Source organism: Syngnathus leptorhynchus, chromosome 12 (assembly GCF_054491065.1).
Source record: "Syngnathus leptorhynchus isolate UIUO chromosome 12, UIUO_Slep, whole genome shotgun sequence".
In the NCBI taxonomy this organism is placed as follows: Eukaryota; Metazoa; Chordata; class Actinopteri; order Syngnathiformes; family Syngnathidae; genus Syngnathus; species Syngnathus leptorhynchus.
Genome location: NC_141206.1, coordinates 9,368,159 through 9,392,420, shown reverse-complemented (window position 1 = coordinate 9,392,420; position 24,262 = coordinate 9,368,159). Strand labels below are relative to the sequence as shown.

The 24,262-nt window shown below is 40.6% G+C and overlaps 2 protein-coding genes across 3 annotated transcripts in view; both read left to right on the top strand.

The window, feature by feature from the left end:
- Positions 1 to 12,758, top strand: part of LOC147048330 (leucine-rich repeat transmembrane neuronal protein 4) — a 37,412-nt gene extending 24,654 nt beyond the window's left edge. Inside the window, exon 3 of the mRNA XM_085926967.1 lies at positions 12,435 to 12,758. Within this exon, the coding sequence (XP_085783093.1) occupies positions 12,435 to 12,758 (324 nt within the window). The remainder of the gene's footprint in view (positions 1 to 12,434) is intronic.
- A 5,254-nt stretch (positions 12,759 to 18,012) lies between these two features.
- Positions 18,013 to 24,262, top strand: part of ppp1r3c2a (protein phosphatase 1 regulatory subunit 3C2, duplicate a) — a 46,709-nt gene continuing 40,459 nt past the window's right edge. For both annotated transcript variants that reach the window (XM_085926358.1, XM_085926356.1), the window contains exon 1: positions 18,013 to 18,236. The gene's annotated coding sequence lies outside the window, so the exon portion shown is untranslated. The remainder of the gene's footprint in view (positions 18,237 to 24,262) is intronic.

The window sequence follows — 24,262 nt, the reverse complement described above, 5'->3', positions numbered from 1 at the left end:
CACAATCTACCCGTCACATTGCTCACCCTGCTCAAGTCACCTTGTATTAGGTGTATTTTTCCTCCTGCCAGCTTTTTATTTTTGGGCGGAAACAGCATCTGATGTATTTGTAGGCTTGACACCGGCTATCAACTGCGCAATATGCATCCGATGGCTCCTATTCTTTCCTCTGAGGAAACTTCCCTTTCAATTTCATCTCCAGTAACCACGTGAACTGGAATTGTTTTGGCCGGTCGCTAGGGTTGTTTTCACCTTTCCGCTGATTCGCTTTCTCTCGTATGACATCTCCCCATCTCACTAATCTACATGTCTGCAGTTGGACAGTGTGTTAAAATGTAGATATGCTAAAATGCCTTTTCAGGCTCCGGTAATAGGTCGCCCGGTTGATTGACAGGCCTATTCTCTTTGCGGCGTGAGTGACAAGTCTGCAGTTACTGCCGCAACACAGGAAATTAGAGTGGAATTACAATTGCAACCGTGTCACCTCCTCGGGGAAAAGAGAAAGGGAAACATAATATCGGTTGCCTTTCACACACATTTATCTGAATTATGGTTTGGTTGTTGCCCTTCCAGAGAATACCTTGTTAAACTAGTCTGGCTGAACTCAATCCATCTTTTGTCTTTGCGTAATGAGCCTCATGTGAGTCAGCTAATGATCACAATTTTACTTTTTGGCAATTTGAACACAAGGGGGAAGGCAAAGTTGCTCGGCTAATGTAACGTCCTGTGGGAAGTCGTGTGTGTGTGTGTGTGTGTGTGTGTGAAGGGTTTGCTAGAAAGGACTGCGCCGACGTTAATATTTTAGTGTTTTGTGGCTCTCTTTAAAATAGATGAAGACAGAGGGTGACTCTTTGTGTAGGTGTTTTTACAGAAAAAAAAAAATACAAATGTGGGAGAACTCAAGCATGTTCATACGACTTGGCACGAGCACGCTATTCCACACCTTTACTGTACCGAGCTCCGATGATCACTTATCCCGTCATTCTTGAATTTTTTTTGTGCAATTAAAATGGTTTAAATTTTTCAAAAATCAACCATGCGCCTTGACACGGTATCCCAACATTGAGCTAACCTTCATTCACAAATAAATATATTGCAATCTTGCGTAGAAGCTATCTAAGTGCCAATAGCTGTGTCTGTTTAATGTTTATTTACTAGCATGCTACTTTTATTGCACGTGGTGTGGATGGCTGGTCTGTTTATGAGTTTGGAGAAAAAGCTCTTAACACCTTGTAGAAATTCTGCCATGAAAAATTCCTTCTGTCTTCAATGCAAATCATCCTGGCGGACTAATTTAACTATGATAAAAAAAAAAAAAAAAGGACCACTCAAGGGCTGTTACATGCCACCATATATTTTAACAGGGGATGCATTAGAGAGGGAATCGGTTCACATCTCGCAGCATTCAATTTACAGACGGAAAACTCTAGATCTTCAGATTACGAGGAATGGCCATCGACAGGATGCTATTTGAAGCCTTCGGGGACCAAACCGAGACAAGAGACAGGGGCAGTTAGTGTCGAGACACAGTCCCGGGGTCATTTTGTGGCAAAACAAGGTGAAAGGTTTCGGACCGTGAGACAGATCCATCTCTCGGGTGTTAAGCAGCAGCTGGACGAGTGCACAGGCGCTATAATGAACTCGATTGAAGGTGAGCGGGAGCCAGGTGGCGAGCCTTTCATGAGTGGACAAAAGGCAATCAGCCTTGTGCCCCCATTGTTTGTGTGTGTGTGTGTGTGTGTGTGTGTGTGCATGTGTGTGTGAGAAGCACAAAAAAAGGAGATTTAGACTGAAATGTTGGATTATATTGAAAATTCCTTCCAAGAGACTAGAAGTCATCCCCCCCCTCACGGATTCGTGTTGATTCAGAGTCAATAGACAAATGTTCCACTTTGAAATTGATAGTTTGACTCGCCGTCGTCATCTGCACTAAAAGGCTTTCTGGAATTGTCATTGATCTATTTGTTTCCAATGCTGCGTTTAATGATCTTCCCGTTTTCGTCTTCCAGCGTAAGCTCTTCAGCTCGCCTGTTCCGATGAGTAATGACAAGTGCTACATTGCCCTAAAGATGTGTCATATTGCCAGGGAAAAAAAATGGTGATTGTTTTCTTCCTTGAGATGGCCCTCGCAACCTTAGCACAGCACTTTCCTGCAGTGCTTGCGTATTGGCCCGTGAATCTTCTTAACTGGCGCTCAACTACGAGATGACACAATTATATACTACGAGTATATGGTCAAATCACTGTTTGTGACAGCAAGCCACAATTTTTGCTCTCTTAACAACCGCCACTGATGGGTTTCTTTTACTCAGCTCCACCCTTTAATCTGACTGTTTTTTTCCCCCTCAAATTCCAGTTTTGCCCCGATGGAACCGGTTCCAGTGCTTCTCTAGACTTTGCTAGAATGTAATTTTTAGTCAGGTTTTGTATAATTAACATAATGATATTATGCTGACGCTGCTATGTTGCATTTCATCAATCATGGTCATAAATTCGTCAGGCTAAACTGTTCTTAATTGCCGCTGCAGGTAATTAATTCTCAAAATAAATAATAATAATGAAACATTAAATTAAAAGGGATTTGTATTTTACTCCCAAAATACATCCTTGAAATTCAGCTGTGTGCCCACTTTGAGTTTTTTTTTAATCCAAACTCACAGTGTGTGAGTCGTCTGTCCAATTCCCGCAGGTCAACAGGTCAGAGGTGAAGGCGCTCACGTCTTCTCTTGTACAGAAAAAGCTTTCATCGTCTTTACAAGGCTTCTCTGGCCCGGCAATTCAGCAAATAAGGAACTGAGTGACTTTTATCAGCGTTGCAAGGTTCGCCTCTGAAGCACCGTTCTCAGGAAATGGAGGAGGAAGTGAAAGTTTGTGCACCGCCGGTTATCAGATACACACTCGTTGCTCTGGGATATGAAATCCAAATAAGACATCTGGCAAAAAAATACCTGGAGAGTCACTTCAGAGGAGAAAAGGCGCTAGTTGATTGATTCCAAGATTGGAATTTGAAGAAGTTGCTATTTGGGGGTGTCACAGGCGTGTGGTTAACATCGCCAAATTGCATGCAGCTGTTCTCACCACCGCGGAAACAAATAACCAATTACAAAGTCATTTGGTTAAAGAGGATATGTAACCCGCAAAGGACGCTCGATCCGTAACACTTGCTGTGACGAATAATTACGACACGAGGACCTGCAAAACGCAAACATCGCTCCCTTCCCAATCTGAAGAGACATCACAGACAAACTAGTGTTGGGATTTTCGAGCCAGAATCCCAACACCTTCACTCTGGAGCACTTCTTCGATGGCAGACCATAATTATGGTCACGGAATGCCGAATGATGGGTATTTCAGTCAATGAGGTTGTTTCCTTATGAGCGTTATCTGAATGAATTCTGTTCAGTATATTTCCAAGCCCAGCATATTTGATTCTGATTCTGAGGCTTGGGTTTAATTAACATTAGCGTCGAAGGTAATTGTATTAGCAGCGTTGATATGGTTGGAATTGGGTTTATCGTGTCCAATGGGTTCATTTAAAACATATTCTGGTAATTATTTTTTACATGTAACAGTGCCTGACCATTAAGGACTTTACGGGTGATGAGAAGAACTAAGATTTCAAATTTGAAAATCCAGCACAATCCATCTTTTGAGTGATTACGGTTCGGAACAGTTGGTAATTGCTTGTGACAGCCAACATGGAAAACTAAAGCAGATGTCATGAGTTACTGTGGTTGCCAGTCAGGAGACATTATGCAACTTTAATGATGATTTTTGTTAAGCTTGACTTGAGTCTAGTCGAAGATGATTTGGCGTTCTTGCATGAGCTACATTGAAGGAGCCCCCAGAATATCTTTTCATTTTGTACTGAGATGAATAATTATTGGAAATTTACTTGGACCGAATGGGAACAAAAATTGAAAAAGTAGAACGGTCACTTTTGTTCTTTGTGTTTGTACACAGAAAATACTCAAGAGCAGTCACAGCAGTGACAAAAAAAAAAACCCATCTAGTTTAATAACTTTAATGTAAGACTTCATTTCTCTTGTATGATTTCCTCGCAAATTCCCACGAGAATAAATGGGATATTTCTATCTGTCCTTCATCCTCACATCCACAGCCCACAGCACTCACACTCGCTTATACTGTTGCTCATTCTCTCCCTCTGGTTTGTTTCTCAGAACAATTTACAGTGACAGCAGCAGAAGTCAACAGATTGCAACGCCTACTCGTATCCCTCGGCTCATTAACATTCTGACAGTGCAGTTCTTGTTCCAGCACACACCGCCTAAACCCCCTGTCCTTTTACTTTTTGCTTGAACTTATTTTAAATCAAATGACTCTAATGAAGAACTATGTAACAGGAGCTTTAAAGAAAAAAAAAAATCATCCGTTCCACCCCAACTTAGTTCATATCGTCCTTGGTAATTGCAGGGCACATACAGACAATTTTGAGTCTTCACCTAACGTATTACACAAGGTCTAAAGCTGTAACCTCTATCTGAGAGCCAGACATGCTCATCTCATACTCCCCCGAGGCCTGAAAAAAAATTCCACCATTAGTATACCGATTGTTTTTTGTTTTGTTTTGTCTTCTAGAAGATTCAGTCCCCCTCCCCAACTCATCAGGCTGCTAATAACGGTCATCCAAATAAAAAGGGTAAAAATAAGGTCAGTAGAGTTGGCTCGGCTGAGTCATCCAGGGAGAGCAAATTGGTTTTTAACGATCTGCCTTCTGAACTCGAAGACAAAAAAAGTCACTAACACCCCCCCCCCCCCCCGCAGAACCCCCCCCCCCAAAACTGTAATACAAAATCCAAATGATTTGCAACTTGAACATGAAAGGGCTGAAATGCACAAATATGGCCTATCTGAATAATTCCATTAGGAAAGAGTCAATGTTCATTTGGAGCGTAATTAGGACCACTCTCTCCCAGGCATGTTGCTCCGATTGATAGTCAAATTGGAGGAGATTGTGTTTACGTTTTCCTTCCAATCCAGTTAGGAATTTGGCTCTTATCTTGTCGTCCTCATCTCTTCCCTGAAACCCAGCTCATGAATAAAGCCAAAGGTTGATTCTTGCAACTGGATACACAAAAATGCATAATGTGTATAAATGAAAAAATAAAGAATAGAGAATAATAAATAAATAAATAAATAAATAAATAAATAAATAATGCTGCCAAAAAATATATTTTTCAAAGACTTGACCAAAATTTCTATGCTATAAACCATTTTTGTAACAAAATTTCCAGCTTGAAAAAATTCCAATGTCGCTCTTTCAATTACTATCTTTTGTGTTTGCTTCAGTTTGACTGCTTTGGATGTTTTTTTTTTGCTAGAGAAGAGGCAAGATATCAAGATCTTATCACGATCCTTGAAATATTTTTTCGCCTCAAGGCCTCACCCGGCATTGTTATTTGGCACAAAGGAAGTGAGCTAAGGGTGCCCTCCAGTGCAACGACTCGTGTACTCAACAGAACCGCGTTTCTGCTTTTTATTGTTGGTGCTTTTATAATTGCTTGTTGACATGTAAAGCGCTCACTTTTATTCAACTTTGTTTAATTATGTGTTGATTTAATTGGTATTGCAGCGTAGGTGTTCTTTGTTTTATGATGCACACAATTTAGACTACAAACATATTCCTATTCATATGCATTATGTTTTGCCCAATTGTCCTTTCAGGATTGGGCGGTTCCTATATGACACGCAAATACTGTAATGTGTTCACTCTTGTGTTATTTTCTCCACGTCTCCACCCACACAGCCACATCTGCCCCCCGTAACTACGCTATGTAGCAAAAAGCAGCAGGGATGAACAAAGAGGCAGAACGGAAATGTCCCGTAATGGTTGCGTTTAGCTTAGAGTCTCGACGAGGCCGACGGAGCCGACAACGGGTCACCGTGCCTCATCTGTATATAATCATATCTTTTATCCATGACTTTAAATCCACAAAAAAGTTGTATTTGTAGTCTGTTGTCGGTCTCGGCTGACAATTTAAAGCGAGCGCGTCGTGGCAGTTTGACTTGATGTTTGTCACCAAAGTATTTGCTGTGCTTTTTTCTCGAGGCGCGCTTTGGGCGTCGCTACTAAAATAAGAAATATTATGGAGAAAAGCTTCACAAACAGAATGATGAATATTAACGGAAAGATAAAGACTTCATAGGAAGTCATTGTACCTAAGAATTGATTGACATTGTCAAAAAAAGTTGTCACTTGTCACAATGTGCATTTTAACCAGAAATTAATGATTCAGTTGGATTGTATTTGGACTACATTAAAATAGTATGATATTGAAATAAATTCATTCAGTGCCATTGACGGTTATAGACGTTAAAGAAGGTTGGCAGTGAATGAGTTAAAAGGGTGAAATGGACTTGGCCTTTAAATGGATGCCATCACTTTTGGATGAGATTTTTAAGCAGAAAGAAGGAATGAGAAGAGGGGAGAGAAGAGAGAAAAGGAGCGCAAACGTGACATGAGAATAGCTTTCCATGACGGCCGCCCCCCTAACAATAGTCCTGTCATCGCCTTCCAAAGAGCAGATATCCAGGTTCCGACAAAAGGATGTCAGGGGTGAAATAAATCACCAGGCCAATTTACTTGAGGAAGGTGAAATTCCTACAGTAAAGGCTGAGCGTGAGAATCTCTGACATCTCTGAGTGGAGATTTTCTTTCGTCTTTTCTTGGCGGGCGTGACATTTTGATTCATTAGACCTGTGCATTCCTTTTTCTGCATTGGGGAGAGACTCAGACAAGACGTGAAAAAGTCCTTCATGTAAAAATTTGGTATGAAAGAAGCATTGTGTAAAAAAATTTCTGGAGTGAAAAGTTTGAAAAAGCTTTTTTTGTGCTTAGGAGAGAAGGCATGTCCAAACTTGTGTGTGGTAGGCTACTGTATAAAAGATTGGAAATGAACATTTTTTGTTGGTCAGAAATGATTTTTGACAATGGGTGAAATGCCAAACAGCATAATTTAACTTCTGAAATTCTCCCAAAAGCAGTTTTGCCTCAATTCTTCTGAGACTGGCAGCGACGTTCTTTTTTGTTTAGTTTTTTGTTGGTGGTGTTGCAACCAAAAATTGGGCACCTACCTGAAGAGTAAATCATAATCTTATGACTGGATGACGTCCAATTCACATGCACTCCCGTCAGACTCATTATGACATAAGTTTAACCATAAAACTATTGTCTTGACTCCAACGCGACTGCTGCTACTTAGTGGGGGATCCAATTTTTTGGAGTGCACCTAATTTTTGGGGGATTCTACTGTGAAGCTATTTTGACAAGTCACATGACAGTAGATGGAGAAAGAATTTTAATGAGGCGATTTCCCTTGGCCGACAACCAATCATGTCGTGACACTTAAGCGTGCATACCTCTGCCAAGGAAAAAAAAAAAAAAAAAACATTCTTAACAGCTTTTTTTCCCCGCCTGCACTTTGTGACCATTATATATTTTTTCCGCGCCGCATTGCTGCTCTGAGCAAGCAAACTAAAAGAATTGATTTTCTACCCTCAAGGGAAGCTTGCGTGCAGATACGCACTACTTACATAGAATATTTTAAATCTGTTTCTATTTGTTGTATTTTGGCCTCTCACCAATGTCGCTGGCTGTCAGCAAAAACCCACAAGAATGTAACACAAGCTACCAAGACACCGTCACCTCACTTGGATTTTAATGAGACATCCACTGCACATTCTTGGCAAGACCTCATTAATATGTGCATAACGCATAAGATGGGGGGAAAAAAAAAACTCACTGTCCCTCTATCGGAGTTGGTTCACCACACTCGGGATGTTTTGAGATGCGACCACTCCACCGCCCGAGCCGTGGCTTAAATCATCTCGTGGCCCCATATTTTGCCTTGATGACCTGTACATGACCATGTAACCAGACAAGCACGACAAGAAAAGGCTTTGTGAATCTCCCCCCCATCCATAATTCACTTACTACCAGGCTGTCATTTAGCTCAGAGAGACTGACATGGCTTTGAAAGTAAAGTAGAAAGAGCAATTACCTTGGGAGATATTCAGTCAAAAGGAAAGAGCCCAAAGCTGCTTCCCTATCTACAATGACACACAGGAAGTGAACGATCGGAATCGTCAGAGGAGTGAAAGACAAGGTCTTTTCATTTCTCTCCTTCTCTTTTGCGATTTTGCTGCTGAATTGTTTATTGACACGCCACAACAGTTACATTGTGACATCACAATGCAATATGCCATGTTTGTTGTGTTGACAATGATCTGGAGTTTGATAAGAAGCTGATTCCTACAAAAGTGTATTTTTGTTAAATTCAAATTTATGGAGCTGATTGTAATTGAATTAGTTAATTAAATGAATCTCTGATTCAAATCTAATGTTTAAATTGATCAGTTTAATCATTTTAATGCGATAAGTAACATCCACTCTCGTGACGAGCAATTCTTACAGAATATATATATATTTTTTTTTAAATGCATTAACCGAGTAATCTTTTTTGTACAGGGGGAATCATTCAAAAGTGTCGCACCAGCGATTGCATCTAGCTAGCAACAAGGCACAGCATGTGTTTCCCCTCAACCTGCTGAAAAGAATGTATTGCAATTGTCAAAGAGAGACGTTTACATGGGAAAAACGCCATTTAGCTCAAAGCCCTGCTGTGCCCAAGTGTCTCCGAGCTGCTACGTGCATGTTCTGAATGAATACATTAATTTCCCGGCATCAAAAGATTGTTTGCCAGGGAAGGAACAGATGGATAAATAGATAAACTCATTCAGGAAAAAAAAAAAATCTCAACAGTTGAATTGGACATGGTGAAAATTGGCCTCACTTTTTCCCGTGGGACTATTTAATTAATCAAACTGACGAGGCTAAACAAAAAAATCTTGGCAGAGGTAATCGAGTTTTCCATGCTAGGTCTTGCATATCATTTTAGCTACAAGGATTAGGAATTTAATCTAAATGTACATGCTTAATTTGAAGACGAGGCACAGTGACCTTTGTAGTTGTTGCATATTCTAAATTGGAATCAGAATACAAAAATATCAGAGTATCATAAACAAGTGATGCTGATTGGCATTTTCACCGAAGGCAATCTAAATAGCGTTGCTCCATTACAATAGCTAATGATGAAATATTTATCGGGGATTTGAGGATCCAGGCAGTTTTTAATTAACATTTAGTAAACAGGCATCAAACAAGGTTCCTCCTCTGCTGTGGGTACTGCAATTTGCTTGTCGGTGTTTGCAGATGCTTTGCGTTCGGTGCACATTTTCAGAAGAGCATGCATGGCAACTTGCTTTAATGTGACTCATGATGATACATTGGCCCGAGCTGTTTGTTTGTGTGTGCGTGTGTTTTTTTGCTCTTGATAAAGCCAATCGGTAATTGAAACGATGCTGGACATGCAAAGTGCAAATTAAGCTCAATTCAAAGTTGGGGGAGTTGCGAATCAGAGCCAATCGAGTACGAATCGTCATGAAGGTTACGTAATCGAAGGATGGATGGGTGGATGGATGGATGGATGGATGGATGGATGGATGGATGGATGGATGGATGGATGGATGGATGGATGGATGGATGGATGGATGGATGGATGGATGGATGGATAGAATTTATGACCGAATGCCCAATCCTGCTTTGGCACACTTGTGGTTGTTTGTTTGCATGAGCAAATGTCGATATCATAAAGAAAGGACATCTGTGTCTGAATATTTCTAAGGAAACAGAGAGGGGAAAGAGGTTCTGCGTATCACTTTTGGCTGCTGCCCAACTCCTTCTAACATAGTGCATCTTATTAGTTACAGCCTTTAAAAGCCTCTGGTTGCCTTTCCAGGCACACTCCCCCCTCCCCCCCAATATTCATGATTAGTGTGGAACTGATGTTCTCATTGTTGAACCACAGTTGATGTCGGGTCACGCTCATTACTCACACACTCTGTTGCCATTTCTGGAAGCAGCGCATTAAGGCTGGCTTTTAGAAGTTGCCATGTGAATAAAAATCAGAAGACCCTTACGTGACTCATGTATATGAGGAATAGTATGGACAATTGAAGAATATGCTTTTTTTTTTTTTTAATCTATATATAGCATAGGTGTCAAACTCAAGGCTCGAGGGCCAGATACGGCCCGCCACATCATTTTATGTGGCCTGCAAAGACAAATTGTGCAACGACTTCATGTGTCAATACTAAAATTACAAATTGTCTTCACTTTTTAAAACATTTGCTTGGCATTACAAGTACCATTCATCTTGTTATTTGAAGTTTTTACTTGTCTCTGATTTCAAAACTAGTTCATCAGTTGAGTCATAATGGCCCTCTGAAGGGAACTATGACTCCAACAAAAATGAGTGTGATGAAATTCCTACTTGCTACGAGGTTTGTTTACAAAGTCAGCTGCGATAACTCACCAGACGAAGACCCCCTTGTGGCATTGAGCTTTCAGTAACATTTCAAGGCCCATTTCTGGTGTTCATCATGTGTAGTGTATGTATCAAAGTGGGAGCCTGTTTTAAAGTGCTGACCATGAGCCCCTCATCGATGCACAAAAGAAGGGCCTTGATTCCGCTCTATACTCTTTTCCCAGTTGATGAATTGAGTGAAATGATACGTTTTGTGTACTCTTTCCCCCAGATATTGTTAACCTTGTTGGCAAGACTTTAATCCAGATTCAGCAGGCACAAAAGGCCACTGTGTCATTATGGAATTAGTGGGAGCTCGTTGCTCGAGCATCAGCATGAATATGGACATCGACAGCTTTACGTTTATAGTCAGCAAGGTCAGGGAGGGTCGCAACATCCTTTTAGCTTATACTTTAGTCCGTGACTAAACTCTTCCTTGGATACCTCGTTGATCTCGAGAGCATCGACGGCTTCTCGTTATTTGTTTCTGCAAACTGAAATAACTTGATATATGTAGAACTAGCGTTTTAAATTCAGGCAGTCTTCCTGCTAAAAAAAAAAAAAAACAGCTATTTATTATTGTCATTCTTAGGGTGTTGTCATGTTGGTGTTTGTATTATCTTGAAGCCCAGCATGTAATTGCCGCTCATTGTTATACACTCCAGTCTTGCTGATATTTACTATGAATTATTGTATAAATATAGTTGTTGGATGCCTTTGAGACCGATTGTTTCAGAGCTTGGGGACTGAAGGTCATGAAAGTGTGCATTCAGGCATACAAATGCAGGATCCAGGTGGAGGCGGGTTGCCAGTCATTGTAAGCAAAAGCGCAGATATTGGTGGCAGACATCCAAAGGATCAAAATATGCATACGGTGCCGCAGCGCGTGTGGCTCCCTTATTTTTTGCGCCTTTATGCAAATGTTTCGCAACCGCGACGTGCACAATAAGCAATCGAAAAACTCGGCCAAACAAATTTTCTCATACATAATGCAACTAAGTCTGTGTGGGAAGTTTGACGTAAAATTATGACTTCGTGAAAAAATATTTTTTCAATATTTTGCCCCATGTAACTATGAATTTTCTTCATGTTTACACTTTGTGAAAGGAGCCATTTTCTTCACTAGTTGAACTGAAAATTCATTCCCACATCCGATTGTCAGTATAAAAAAAATGTCTTCATGCTTGAAGGACAAGGACAGAACAATGTATAACTTTCCTACCGCTCTACATTGAAAATATATTTACAGTATGTGCCTTTGTAGCCATTTTTTGGACTTATTCCGCACAAGGGCGAATTAATGACCTGGCACTTTGATAGCGTCCACCGAGACGCTTTGGAGTTAATATCAGTTAATTAATTCAATGCACTGGGCAAGGAGCCGTGAGCGAGGTTGAAGTGGACCAGGACGTGCGTGCGTACGTGCGTGCGTCTAACGGCAGCTGAGGTGGCGGTGTGGCCGGTGAGGCCAAGTTGGTGAAGGGTTTAAACTGAGAGCAAAATGATGGGAGTAATCCACTGAGTGGCTATAATGTAATGAGTCAGCCTCACTTAATGGAGACCATTTGAGGAGGAAGAAGGAGGTTGAGGAAGCAAGAGAGGTGGTGGTTAAGGAGATGTCCGCTTGATAGAAAGACGAGAGGTCTGCTATCCTTCTTAAAAGCCAACCAGACACCAGCTCGCGGTGGCTGTTTTATAACATTACATCACTGCAGTGTTGCACAATTGTAGAATTATAGTGCGGCACGACTTGAGATAATCATGTTATGCTTTAGCTTCAGGCAAGGAGTAAGCGTTTTTATTTAAAACAGACCTAATGTTGCAGACGCTTTCTGCGAAAGCTTTGGTATAGAGAGCAGTGGTCCAGGGTAATTCCTGAACCAACTGCATCATGTCGGCATAATCAGCATGATTGAGGATACAAGTGATGTTTTTTTTTTGGTGAGTTCCTAGAACTGTCCAGAATGCTTTTATTTATTGTCTTGCTGTTGCATTCCTACTCCAATCTAGTTTCAAATTTACAATAATACTTTTCTCTTCTCGCAACAGGTTCCTCATCAGATGGGCGCACTGACCTTCTACCGATACGAGCAGCCGATTGTAGACTACTGCCAAGCCCACCAACCCCTGCGGCTAAACATGGGCTACGAAGGCCCCCCTCAAGGTCTTGAGGGCCTGGAAAACGTGGGGCCTTGCGAGAGGGGCACTATACAGACAGTAGCGCTCCCGGCCGTGCCCACCGCCGCCGTCATCGGGCCCTCGGTACCGGGGCCTCGTTCTCCTCCTCCGTCGGCGCTCAGGCCGACGGCCGAAGCTCCCGGCGCCGGCGGACTTCCCTCCGAGCGCACCGGCACGCTTAAATTTGGACGCTAGTGAGCCGGTGATGAATTGTGACTTGGAAATAATGGGGCAGCTGAGCTGGGTATCGACCTTGGGTTTGGATCACGAGTATGCCGAAATGTTTTGGTATCAACACACACAATCTGAGCAAAGTTCCTGGGACCTCATTCGGTGGATTTTGTTTTTCTACGGAACGGGCGGGAGATGTAAAACAGAAATGTACTTATATTTATTTCGCTATTTCGACAACATGGGTTGTGCTTTTGGAAAATTCTGCCATTGCATGTATTGGGACTTTTGGAATGGAAAAGAGGGCTCACACAAAATTATTTTGTGAAGAACAGGGTGTTAAACTGTGATTGCGTGGATAATTAACATTCAGCAAATGATTACAAAAAAATATGAATTATTTCAACTGTTATTTGCTTTGACTTTTAACTTTGGATTTGGGATCTAATTAATAACATCAATACACATATCAAACCAAAGATTTGTTTTTCCATTGAACTGGATATTCGTTGTGGGCCATTCTTAAAATTCAAGTGTCCATTCTTAGATACTTAACTCAATGTCTGAGGTTTTGTTTCTAACAAATTGGAATTGTAATCAGATAATTGAGTCGGTCCTTAAACTGCTAACTGGGCATGCTCCATACTTATCCATTCAAAAGACGGGCAGAAATTTATACACTCAACAATTTGTCAAAACTAAAAGCAAAATAATGTATTGTACATACTCTACCCTTGAAGAGGTCCACTGACCACTCTCACTGCCCCATTTGGAATCATGTCGGATCACATGAGGAAAATCAGGAGAGCATCATCTCCCCGATATCTCTGCCCACTACAGAGCGAAGCCTCGTGGGGACATGTTGAATCATCACGTTGACGCCGGCTCGGCCTGAGGATGAACCCGCTGGGCTGAATTGGGGATAATGCCCGACATCTCCTTCTTGCCCCATGTGTGACATCACGGCTCTCTGTAAACTTTTGGGCAAACACGCCAAGCATTGCTATTGACTGACTTACAGAAAGACTCATAGCAAGCAATGCACAGGGATCCTTTGATTTCCACATGCAAGCGACGATCGACCCCGAAAAGATCGGAACGCTTAACTGAACAAATTTGACCAACATTTTCCACATGGACTGGTCATCAAGATAAGAACCTGGGTAATTATTTATCTTTTCTTTTCGTCGGTTGTCATGAACAAAAGAGACACTTTTTTTTTTGCGGTGTGCAATGATGATGTCAAGACATTCTATAGCCGAGGTGAAAATCAAATAGAACTTATTTATCATGTAAATAGAAAATCTTTTAAAGATGGCAAGAAAATATGACTTTCTGCTGAAACGTGAACAAAAAGAGGAGCCTGATGTGTTATAAAGTTGAAACTGTACCGCTTCGGGTTTCAATGATTCATATTTTTCTATTTGCTCCCGTATTCAAACCCAAAGCGGTTTACATCATCCAATCATCACCCAAAGCTACACGATGGAAGAAAGTTTCAGAGCCCCATTGTGACGTATCCATCCGTGTCTCACCTCAGTGGCCATATGCAGCGACTCAATTTTTTTTTTCATGTCATTCCTTTGCGTTTTAATAAACCCCAAAACATTCACAAGAACTTGGCAATGCAACAAAAAATAAATAAAGGGTTTCGCTTCCCTTGATGTACAGTACATTGCATTAAAAATGCGCTTAATCCAATTGCTTCTTAGTGCTGGTGGAGTTTCCTTTTGTAAAAGCGATATATTTAGAATAAGGGCCCGTTTTCAATTCTGTCCATTTTTGTCCATGCGGTATATACTGTCTGCCTTGCTCTTGACCTGGAGATACCTGATTAATGAGTTATCTGTGCATGCTAATACCTTGTTAGTGGAAATTGACCGTGCAGGACAAATCTGTCTATAGTTGGGAGCTGGATTGTTTTCGAGGATCTGTTCCAACCCCCGTGTAAGGTAGTACTCACTGTTTGGCTTAGCTTCTCACATACTGGATCTTGGTGGTTGGAATTGCGGTATCACTTTGAATTGCTCTGCGATAATGTTAGCAGCCATGCTTTGCTGGCATTTTGTTCTGACCTAAACGTTAGCATGGTAACCAAGAAAAAAAAAGCTGCAGTCCTCCAGGACAGTTTTTGTAGTGTTTTGACCAGCAAACAAGTCATGTAAAGCGTCCGTAAATCCCCAACGCTAAAGTTCCCGGATTTGTTTTTGTCTTGTTTTATTGGACAGTCATGCAAAAATGATTTTAAGGTGCTGTGTTTCATTCATGCAAAAATGCATACGGTGACAATTCTAAATTGATTATTAAATCAACATATACTGACAGGTGAGGAATGTTTATATTGTCTTTCTATAATTCTCTCCTTAGCTTTCTTTGGTCCATGTTCAGTGTGGGACACAACATGGGACCAAACAAGAACCTTTCGAGGTCACCATCTTTCTTTTTCTCTATCTTTCTGTTGAATAATTGTCAGGGCGACTAAAATAAAGCAATGACTGCTTTTAATTATTTATTTTCTAGTCATGTTTTATGCATTGCCATTTTTCTCAGTGCCAAGTGATCTAAGTGACCATTGTTGTGTTTTGCTTCTAGAATACCAATAATTCCGTCCTTGTCCGTATGCTCGTATTTGCACTTAAATTTAATTGCTACATTCGTGTCGTTCTCTTCATAGACGTTCCAAAATGCACAGTCTTCCTGGGAGTAATTATTTTTTATTTTGTTTTGTTATTGTCCATTTCGGTCACCATTGAGGAGTGGGATGCAAAAGCGCCGCATACTTAATGATGCATGTTGGAGCTCAAGTTAAAGGCTATCTGTGCTGGGGCCCGCAACTCCAATTGTTTTTAATTTTTTGTTCCGTCCAATTATGGTTGTTTGGAATTTAACACACAGTAAGCATCCCACATTCATGCTGGAGATTTTTTATTTGTTTATTTAAAAAAATATTGTTTTTTTTCTCATCTTTTTTTTTTCATCTTTGCTTCCCAGAAAGAACTAAATGCAGCAGCCGAGATCAGAGGGTAAACAAAGAAACACTGTAAATTCGGGAGGACAAATGGATAAGTGCAAGTACATTTCTTTTGTCACAATGAAAGCTTTTGTTACATCCCTGAACGACCCAGACAGGTTTATTCCGAGTGTACTTAAAGGTTACAAACTGCTTGGCGTCGGCCCACGGCTGAGCACACCTACTGTACGACGAACGAAGCGTATTGTTGAATTGCCTGCATTTCTGCAACGTATTTAAATAGATGCATGCTCACATCCAAACAATTGCAGAGAGGCTGGCATCTATTGTGGATGTTTACTGCACTAAAGGAGTGCACGCACTCTAATCATACTTAAACGTACTACAGCTTTTGGTGCGCCCATCAATTTGAGCTCACCGAAGGCAATCTTTGACGCTTCAGTAATTTCTAATCCATTACCTAATAAATAGATTTGAGAAATTAATTCCGAGTCAAATACGGATTTGCAGCTTTTCCTGCTCTGCTGTGCACTACTTTCTCATCCACCAGCCACTGCTTCACTTTTCCCACACTGGGGTCTTTTTTTCATTATAATTCAGTAGTTATTTTATTTTTGTCGTATTTGATGAATATTATGACCATTATAGCTATTCTCTGCATGTATTAAACAACGGGTCTGAGCGTGCCTACATCATCTCTTCATCCCTTTTGGCCAATGTCACTGGCACTCATGCTCACTCCCGCCCGCTCCCCATTGATTGTTATTGTCCGATGCTGTTCCACATTAGCACGAGGTCTTTAACCTGTGACTCATATTGTCCCGACACTGTTTTTCTGCCATTGCTCATGTCAAGGGGCACACGGACCAGCAAGACGTGGTCATTAACCTTTGCCGGGGGGAGGGAAGACACTTTTTCATTTGCCTGACAGAGCTCGTTTACGCCCCTAATTGTATTTAATGTGAACACCCAAGAAGGTGAGGTTTGAATTTAAACAAGTGGGTTTTTATATTCCTAGATTTGATGTGTGGTGGCAGTGGAAAGGGAAAGCAGAGGGGAGCTGACAGAAAGCAATATTGGAAGACGTTTTTATTCCCCATGCAAGCTTAAAGCACTTTCCCTTTATTTCCAAGCCTCCTACTGTAAATGTGCAAAACAACGGAATCCCCCGCTGTCTCCCTCCCATCTAATTTCTGCAAAGCGTCAATTTCCGTAGGGTGTAAATATGTGCTGCATTGTTTTCTTTGGTAGTTGCTTTGTTTTGTTTTGCTTTTTGTTTACTTCCACTCTCATTTGGACTTTTCTTTTTTTCTTTTATTTTTGGCTTTTATTGTACTCCGACCTAAAGCATTTTTTTGTGGAGATTTGGTCCAAGTGCAAACATATGGCTCTTTGAGTAAATTATTGTCAGAAAATGTTTTGTAAAAATTTTGATGATGATTAAAAAAAATAAACATATGAGATGGAAACTGTGGTGTTTCATTTCTCTAATGTACAATTATGTATTTTCCCGACCCGAATTTGTGCGCCGAGGGTTTATTTGCTGTTTTCCATTTTAGGGACGGTAAATCTTGTTTTTGTCATTCCGTGCTGGAATCGTCGTTATTTCCATGACAAACTGTGCTATGCTCCATGCTGAGCCATTGCCCCCGGGCTCCTCAACAAAACTACACAACCAAACAATATGAAGTTTGTGTGTCTTTGCATCTGTTCAAGTTACACAACTAAAATATTCACAGGCCTGCATATAAAAGCGAAACTAATTGATTTTTATTGGAAGGCAACTAAACGTGTTTTCGTTGGAGGTAAAAGGGGCTCAGCTGAGATGTCCTCAGAGAACCTACACCGCCTTTTCAATCTTGTATTTTTTAGTCCGGATACGGCATAAAAGAACATTTCTTCCACATTTGTTGCTCTCAATGGATGGCCGAAGAGAGGCTTTCCCTTCGGCGCTTTTCCTTTGACACGTTGCACCGTGCCTTCCCGTTTGACCTGAAAGGAGCAGTCAAGATTTAAAAATAGTTTGCATTTTACGCTTCATATCAGCCTTTGTGTGTTAAACTTTTGTATGACCTTCTTTTGCGTGTTCCACAGTACGTATGGCAAAGGCTCCAAAGTAAAATGAGTTTGTCATGGTTGTGTTACTCTTGTGTGCATGGCAGGTCTTTTTTGTGTTTTTTTTTTTCCTCCTGGCAAGTCAGGCATTGGGAGCGGCAGCAAGCTGACAAGGCACACCAGGCTTCATTGAGCAATCAGTTTCTATATAAAAGACCTGCAAGCAAGCAAGCAAGATTTTGCCAGATGATTTCATTTTGGCTGGTAGTACAGCACAATCTGGGATTTTTTTATTTTTTGTTTACCCATTGTTATTAATCTGGAAATTTTGTTTTAGTTCTCAGGCCAAATCCTCCAGCAAACCAGCCCTTTTTTATTTTTTCTTAGATGAACTGTTATCAATCATCTTTTCACCTGTCTCCGTCTGTGCCCTTTAGCGTCAAGACAAAGCAAGAGTCTTCTATAGCTGCTTTCAGGTATATGTGCAGCATGACCTTGATTTCTAATTAAGTTTGCTGAATTCCAATGAGAAGAGAATTTTTAAAAGCCACGTGTCAAGGGTCAGCTTTAAAATGAGGCTCGGCTTATATTTTTATATTCCTTTTTATGCTTGACATTCACACAGTCCACACGTGTGTGTGTGTGTGAGTGTGTATGTATATATATATATATATATCATTAATTTGTATTCAAATTGTCTATGCTAATAAACCCACTTTCAAGGGCATGAATATGACGGAAGCAAAATTTTGTAAATATATAGTTACGCGTTGAATTGCCGCATGCACATTTAATATCATTAATACATTTAAATCTTTCCCTTTGATCAACATTTGGAAGTGTGTCACTAGGCTGTCGGGGTTCCACTTTTGCTTTTCTCGTGGGTATTTAGGCCGATGCTGAGAGAGCGACAAATCAGGTTTCATTGATGTGTAAAACATTGAGAATTTTTTTGTGAAGTGTCAAATACATATTGATGAAAAATAAATAGCATACAGTTCACATTATAACTAAAGGCAAAAATCTTGGAGATATCTCAAAAGAATTCCCATCCCCAATTGTCCTCCCCATGTCCATGTTTTCGTCTCCTCTCATCTTCCCATTGGGGGAGGAAAAAAAAAAGGGTTTTCCAGAAATACATGCGCTCAATGCAAGAAATAGATCTTAACATCCATTGAAAAACGTGGCTTTGAAAGTTTGCCAACTGTTATTTTTGGTAAAGTTCTTGTTTGCATGAAGGCTCTTGCTAACTTGCAAAGAACTGAGTCACGCCTCTCGAGACTAACGACATCCGGCTTTCACTACGTATCATTTAAAAAGCTGCAAAACTCAAACTGAACCTCGTCAAGGAGGTTTTTTTTTTGGTTTACAAAATGATTTCAAAAGAAGGTGGAACACATTTCAATCTGCATGGAGGCTCTAACACAATGCTTCAATGACATTGGGGGGGAAGCCCGTTTTGAAGGTTGATCACCTGTGCCAAGAATCTTTTTCTATCACGCTGCCTCAATCACAGGAAAGTACAAGTGGTAGGGGGAGGAAATTGACTGTGGGGAAGGAAATTAAGCATTCCATGTGCAAGATACCTGCCGCTGCTTAATTACAGAATCAGTGTCTTAATTACCGCCTGTCATCAGCCAACAGAACTGACTGTCCTTTTCCTTTGACTTTATTATCTCAAACATCACCTGAAACAACAGATCGGAAGGAATCTTTAGGGGACGGTTGAGCAAATATTCTGTCGACTTTTATTACTTGGTAAATATTAACTCTTGACGGACGGTTGGCGAGAATGGACTGCAGTTGGCTTCTCGCGGGTTTTTGTAAGATAAACAGATTGAAAATCACATTTTAACTTTCAGTACTTCACTCAGTGATCGTGGATCCAGAAGTGTCAAATCCTCGTCCAGAAAGTCGAAATCAGTTTCTAATCAACCGAGCCAGGAAGTAAACAAAGTACTTAGCATCTGTGGCTAAAGCCAAATTTTGGCAGAGTTTCTAATTTCTGACTGACTGGATTTGACCTCATTTAGCACCTGTGGCTAAAACCAAACTGTGGCAGGGTTTTTATTTTCTCGACCTGCATTTGACCTAGTTGAGCACTTGTGGCTAAACCCAGACCTGGATTTGACATCGCTGGACTCGACAGTAGCATTTTTCTAAGCCAACTATCCATTTGGAAAGGAATTTCCAGTCATGCTTAAAAAAATAAATAAAAACAATTATCAAACCATCAACAATAGTGCGTCATAATGCTGTTTAATCCTCCCCGCCAAACTTGAACCTTCGCATGCTGTCGTGAGAGCAAGTTGAACACCTGTTTGTGTATTTAATCCAAAAGACAGAACAGACTCACGGGACACCGCTCCGGGTCCAATACGGCGTTGTAAATTGTATGCAGTTTTCTGCTATGTCAATGGATTGAGGTAATTAGTACAAAACAGGTGTTAATTAACCGAGGTGAGAGGCTATCAGTTTGTTTCCGATCCATAGCGACTTGTCTCATGGTGCGCCAACTCTTTGATCTCCCCTGCAGGCCTGAACGCGCCACTAGACTTGTCATTTCCAATCGGGATGTTTTAAAAGATTCCTCAAAGGTGTCCCTCTTGTTAAGCCTCGGTGAACTCGGATGAATGGAACGAGTTCAAATCAGTGCAATGTGTTTCTTTTTTTGCCTCTTTTCTGTCTGGCACTTTTCTTTTCAGAAGTTTTGAAGCTGCCAACATGAAGCAACACCTGCTGAGTAGGACACCGAGGGAAATATCAACAAAGTGTCGTTGTTTTCTGTCGCTTTGGAACCAAAGCAAATTAAATGATGTCCTGTTGGTTGCGGTTAACGTTTGATAAAGGATGGAATTGAGCAAGTGAAAATAAACAACCGGAATGTTCGACAAGCGACCCAAATGTGTTGAGGCACTTCATCAAATGATGGTAAAACGACTCGGGAGTAAATTAGTCCAGTCAGTCGTCAAATTGGGGTTTGTTAGGAATGCATAATCCCATAATTTGCTGACATATGCGAGAAATTTTGGGATTTCAATTGACATGCCAACATTTGATATTCATTTGCCATCGCTACATACAAATATTATGTATAACGAGGAATGGCAATGTATGTTGAGATAAGAGTGCAGAAGAGACGAGGCCAAGTTGAAATGCTATCAAATGAATTGTAATGTAGCGATAGAAAGTGAGACCTTGAAAAATGAGAGAGCTGAATAGTTCATTTTCACTGTAGTCGCATTTATTTCATCTCGTATGTACTGTTGGTGTATATCAAAGCAGGACCCTCCTCCTTCCAAGTAACTTTTGTATTTCATCAACTTTTTGTTTACCCCAAGGACTTAGCATGCCTTGACATTTTATTCTGATTTATTTGAAGGCATCTTACTGTGTGAATGTGCATGGCAAATTGATTATTGGTGACTCCATTTTCCTGGCATCTAATTTGCTTCCCAGCAGTGCTTCAAGAATCTTGCAACCGTGAATCATGTGCAAGGCTTTTGTTTAGTGCGATGAAAGATGGTTAAGCGAGGTGCTGGGTTGAGTTGAGGAAAAATTTCAAAACAACATGGATTAGAGGAGGCACATTTGCATTTCAACAAAATACTCCCTTATGGGGAATTCTTGGTGCTTACATGATATGGGTGCACACATGAGATGAATAATGCGTGTTGGGATTGGAGCATGTCAATGAAAAAAAAAAAAGATCAGCTCATCACAACTGGTGGGCTTACTTAGAATTAACCTGGCAAGGATTTGAAAACACAAATCTCTCATGTAACATGCTGTGGAAATGTTCTGGCAGAAATTGATAATTGTTAATATATGATGTGTAGTGCAGGTGGAAGGTTGGCTTCACCAAAGTGCGTCAAAGACTGTGTGACAAATTGCACCTAGCACACTTTACTTCACTAACTTTTATTTTGTGGGCTCGCAATAAGACGATCATCGCAAATCTGACCCAGATCCCTTCATAAACACTATACTGAAACTTTAGAAGGAAAACAATGACAATATAGCCTGAGCAAAGATGTAAACAATGAGTCCACATATGCCGCCTTGAAAGATTTTTATATTTGAGTCTATGGAGTATTATTAAATAAATATATAAATCCCCAAAGCTAACATCAGTGACAAACAAGAAGCCAGCGAAGGAGGGAGGTCTGTTGGGTCAGTCGCTTAGCGTCTTTCAGCGGGTGTGTGATAGACTAACTCTGGGAAATAAATAACATGAATTCCTATCTATCACTCTGCCTTCTTTCCCACTTCCTCTCTTACGCTGCAAAGATCAAAGACTGCTGAGCCAAGGGGAAAAAGATTCCATCAATCTTTGCTTGTCCCTGACAGTCACGTTCACCTGTCAAAGTTGCGCAGCACTCGGTGAAATGCGGTTCCTTCCTGCCAAAGCCTTGACTTTCTATATTGTAAATTCTATTTAACGGGTTGCCGTTGTGCCTTAGAAGGCGTATGCGCATTATGTCAGTTCACGACCTATTTGTTTTTTTAGTCTATTTCTTTCCCCTGATTATTGCGGGTGGCCAAAAATACTGACATCGGAAGTACTCACAATCATATATTCTTTATCCTCTGCAAAACACGACTTGTATTACTGCTGTATTGATGAGCTGAGTTGACTGCGCATTATATCCATCTCAAAAATGGACACACCAGAAGTAGAAGTACAATGGTCATTTAGTTGAGATGGTGTGAAGAAGAACTTTTTATTAATTTTATTTTTATTGCTCAAATTTAAAGGCACCACAACATACAGGCAAATTGTCATTGAGATTTGACGAGCTGACACACAGCAAATGAACTATATAATGGGGTGGAAGTCAACGGCAATATAGTCGTACACCCCTTAAAGCCGGAATCTATCCGTTCTCATTATTCTGAAATGATTTTGCCCTAAAACAGATTGATGCTAACCACTAAGCTTGAATATCCCCCCTCCTATCTTTGCTCAGCCTTATTTCCCCCATTTCTATGTTGGGAATATGATTGCAGATATTGCCTATGGTGGTCTTTCTAATTATAGAAAGTTCTCTGAGTTTGGCTGTAAGCCTGAAGGATCAACATTATCATTGTGGGCCAAGATAGAAGCTGCCCAGAAGCTTGTCCCCGGAGGCTGCTTAATGAGAAGATGGAGACAAGGAAGAAGAATTGAAGCACCTGAAAGCCAGCTGTTTCCAGAGCGTAGCAGAAAGGCCTGAAGTCATTGTGTTGACATGACCACGGGGCCTCTCCAGACATTGTCGTGACCTCACGCTACCTCCAGGCAGCGTCGTTTATCCAATACATTAGTCCTAAAGCCAAAGTTGGGGTGACTTAACACGAGATGACTCCGCAGCTAAGGGACGATTCCCGAGGTTACGTGCTTCGCCAGAGAGGAAACTGCCCTTTGTGTCGTTAACATGACAAGACATATTGTCACCTCTGGAATTACACCGAGTGTATCATGCTTGCTTCTATGGCGTATCATAATTCAAGAACGGGATTAGTCAGGAGTTGGTAAAATGCTCATCTCTCTCTCTTTCTCTCCGGAAGGCCAGCAGCTTTTGCCGCTAAGTGTTTTGGTGTACCCTGCAAGGCACAAATGGGGGCGTTTAACCTTGAATTTATTGCAAAGCAGTTGTGCAATGTCGTTCACTCGTGTTTAAAAGCAAGACGGAAGTCACATTGCGTTCCCATTTTGAAATATGTATATTTTTTTCATTGTTAATATCTTGTCACTGTGACATTTTCTAGCCTTAAATAAAAAATAAATAACAGTTTTTAATTATTGACAGCATGCATCACACATCGGTTTTTTAAACACCGCCTTTCAAAACCACTTCGTCAACAAATGTAAGCCAATGTGGCCTTGTATGGAGAAAAAAAAATTAATAAAGGGACATCCATGCCCTTGGTGGACTGTGAGGTTAGGGGTTAGTCATAAAAGGAATATATGAGGCTATTTAAAAAAATGTAACTTGCGAAAACGCTCTCAGGATAAATTGAGTTCAAACTAGCCTTGTGAATGTTTGCTCATTGAGCAATGTTTGGCCATCTTCCAATGAATATAAGAGAAAAGATGCATTTTTCTCATTTTTATAATATTGATAAAAATGTGTTCACTTGCACATGCAGAGGAGGAAAAAAATATTTTCAGTCCGTGAGAGCAGATGCCATAAAAGTGGCTAATTTCCTGTATCCACTTTTGCTATTGTAAAACTTCCCATTTGGGACAAATATTTTATTTATCTTCATTTCTTTTGCTGTCATATTTTTTTCAATGTGCAATAAATATGAAGGCTTTTGAAATTATTATATAAATGTAATATAACAGTGACTTCACAGCAATAAAATTGAGATTACATACTGTAATGGTCTCCCGTGCAACCCACTAATCCCCGATGATGGGATTAGAGAAACCCGGTCGAGATTGTTTAAATGTGAAATGAGCCAGGGAGGATTGAGAGTGCAGTATTTTCCTTTCTCACTGGATAAATCTTCACGT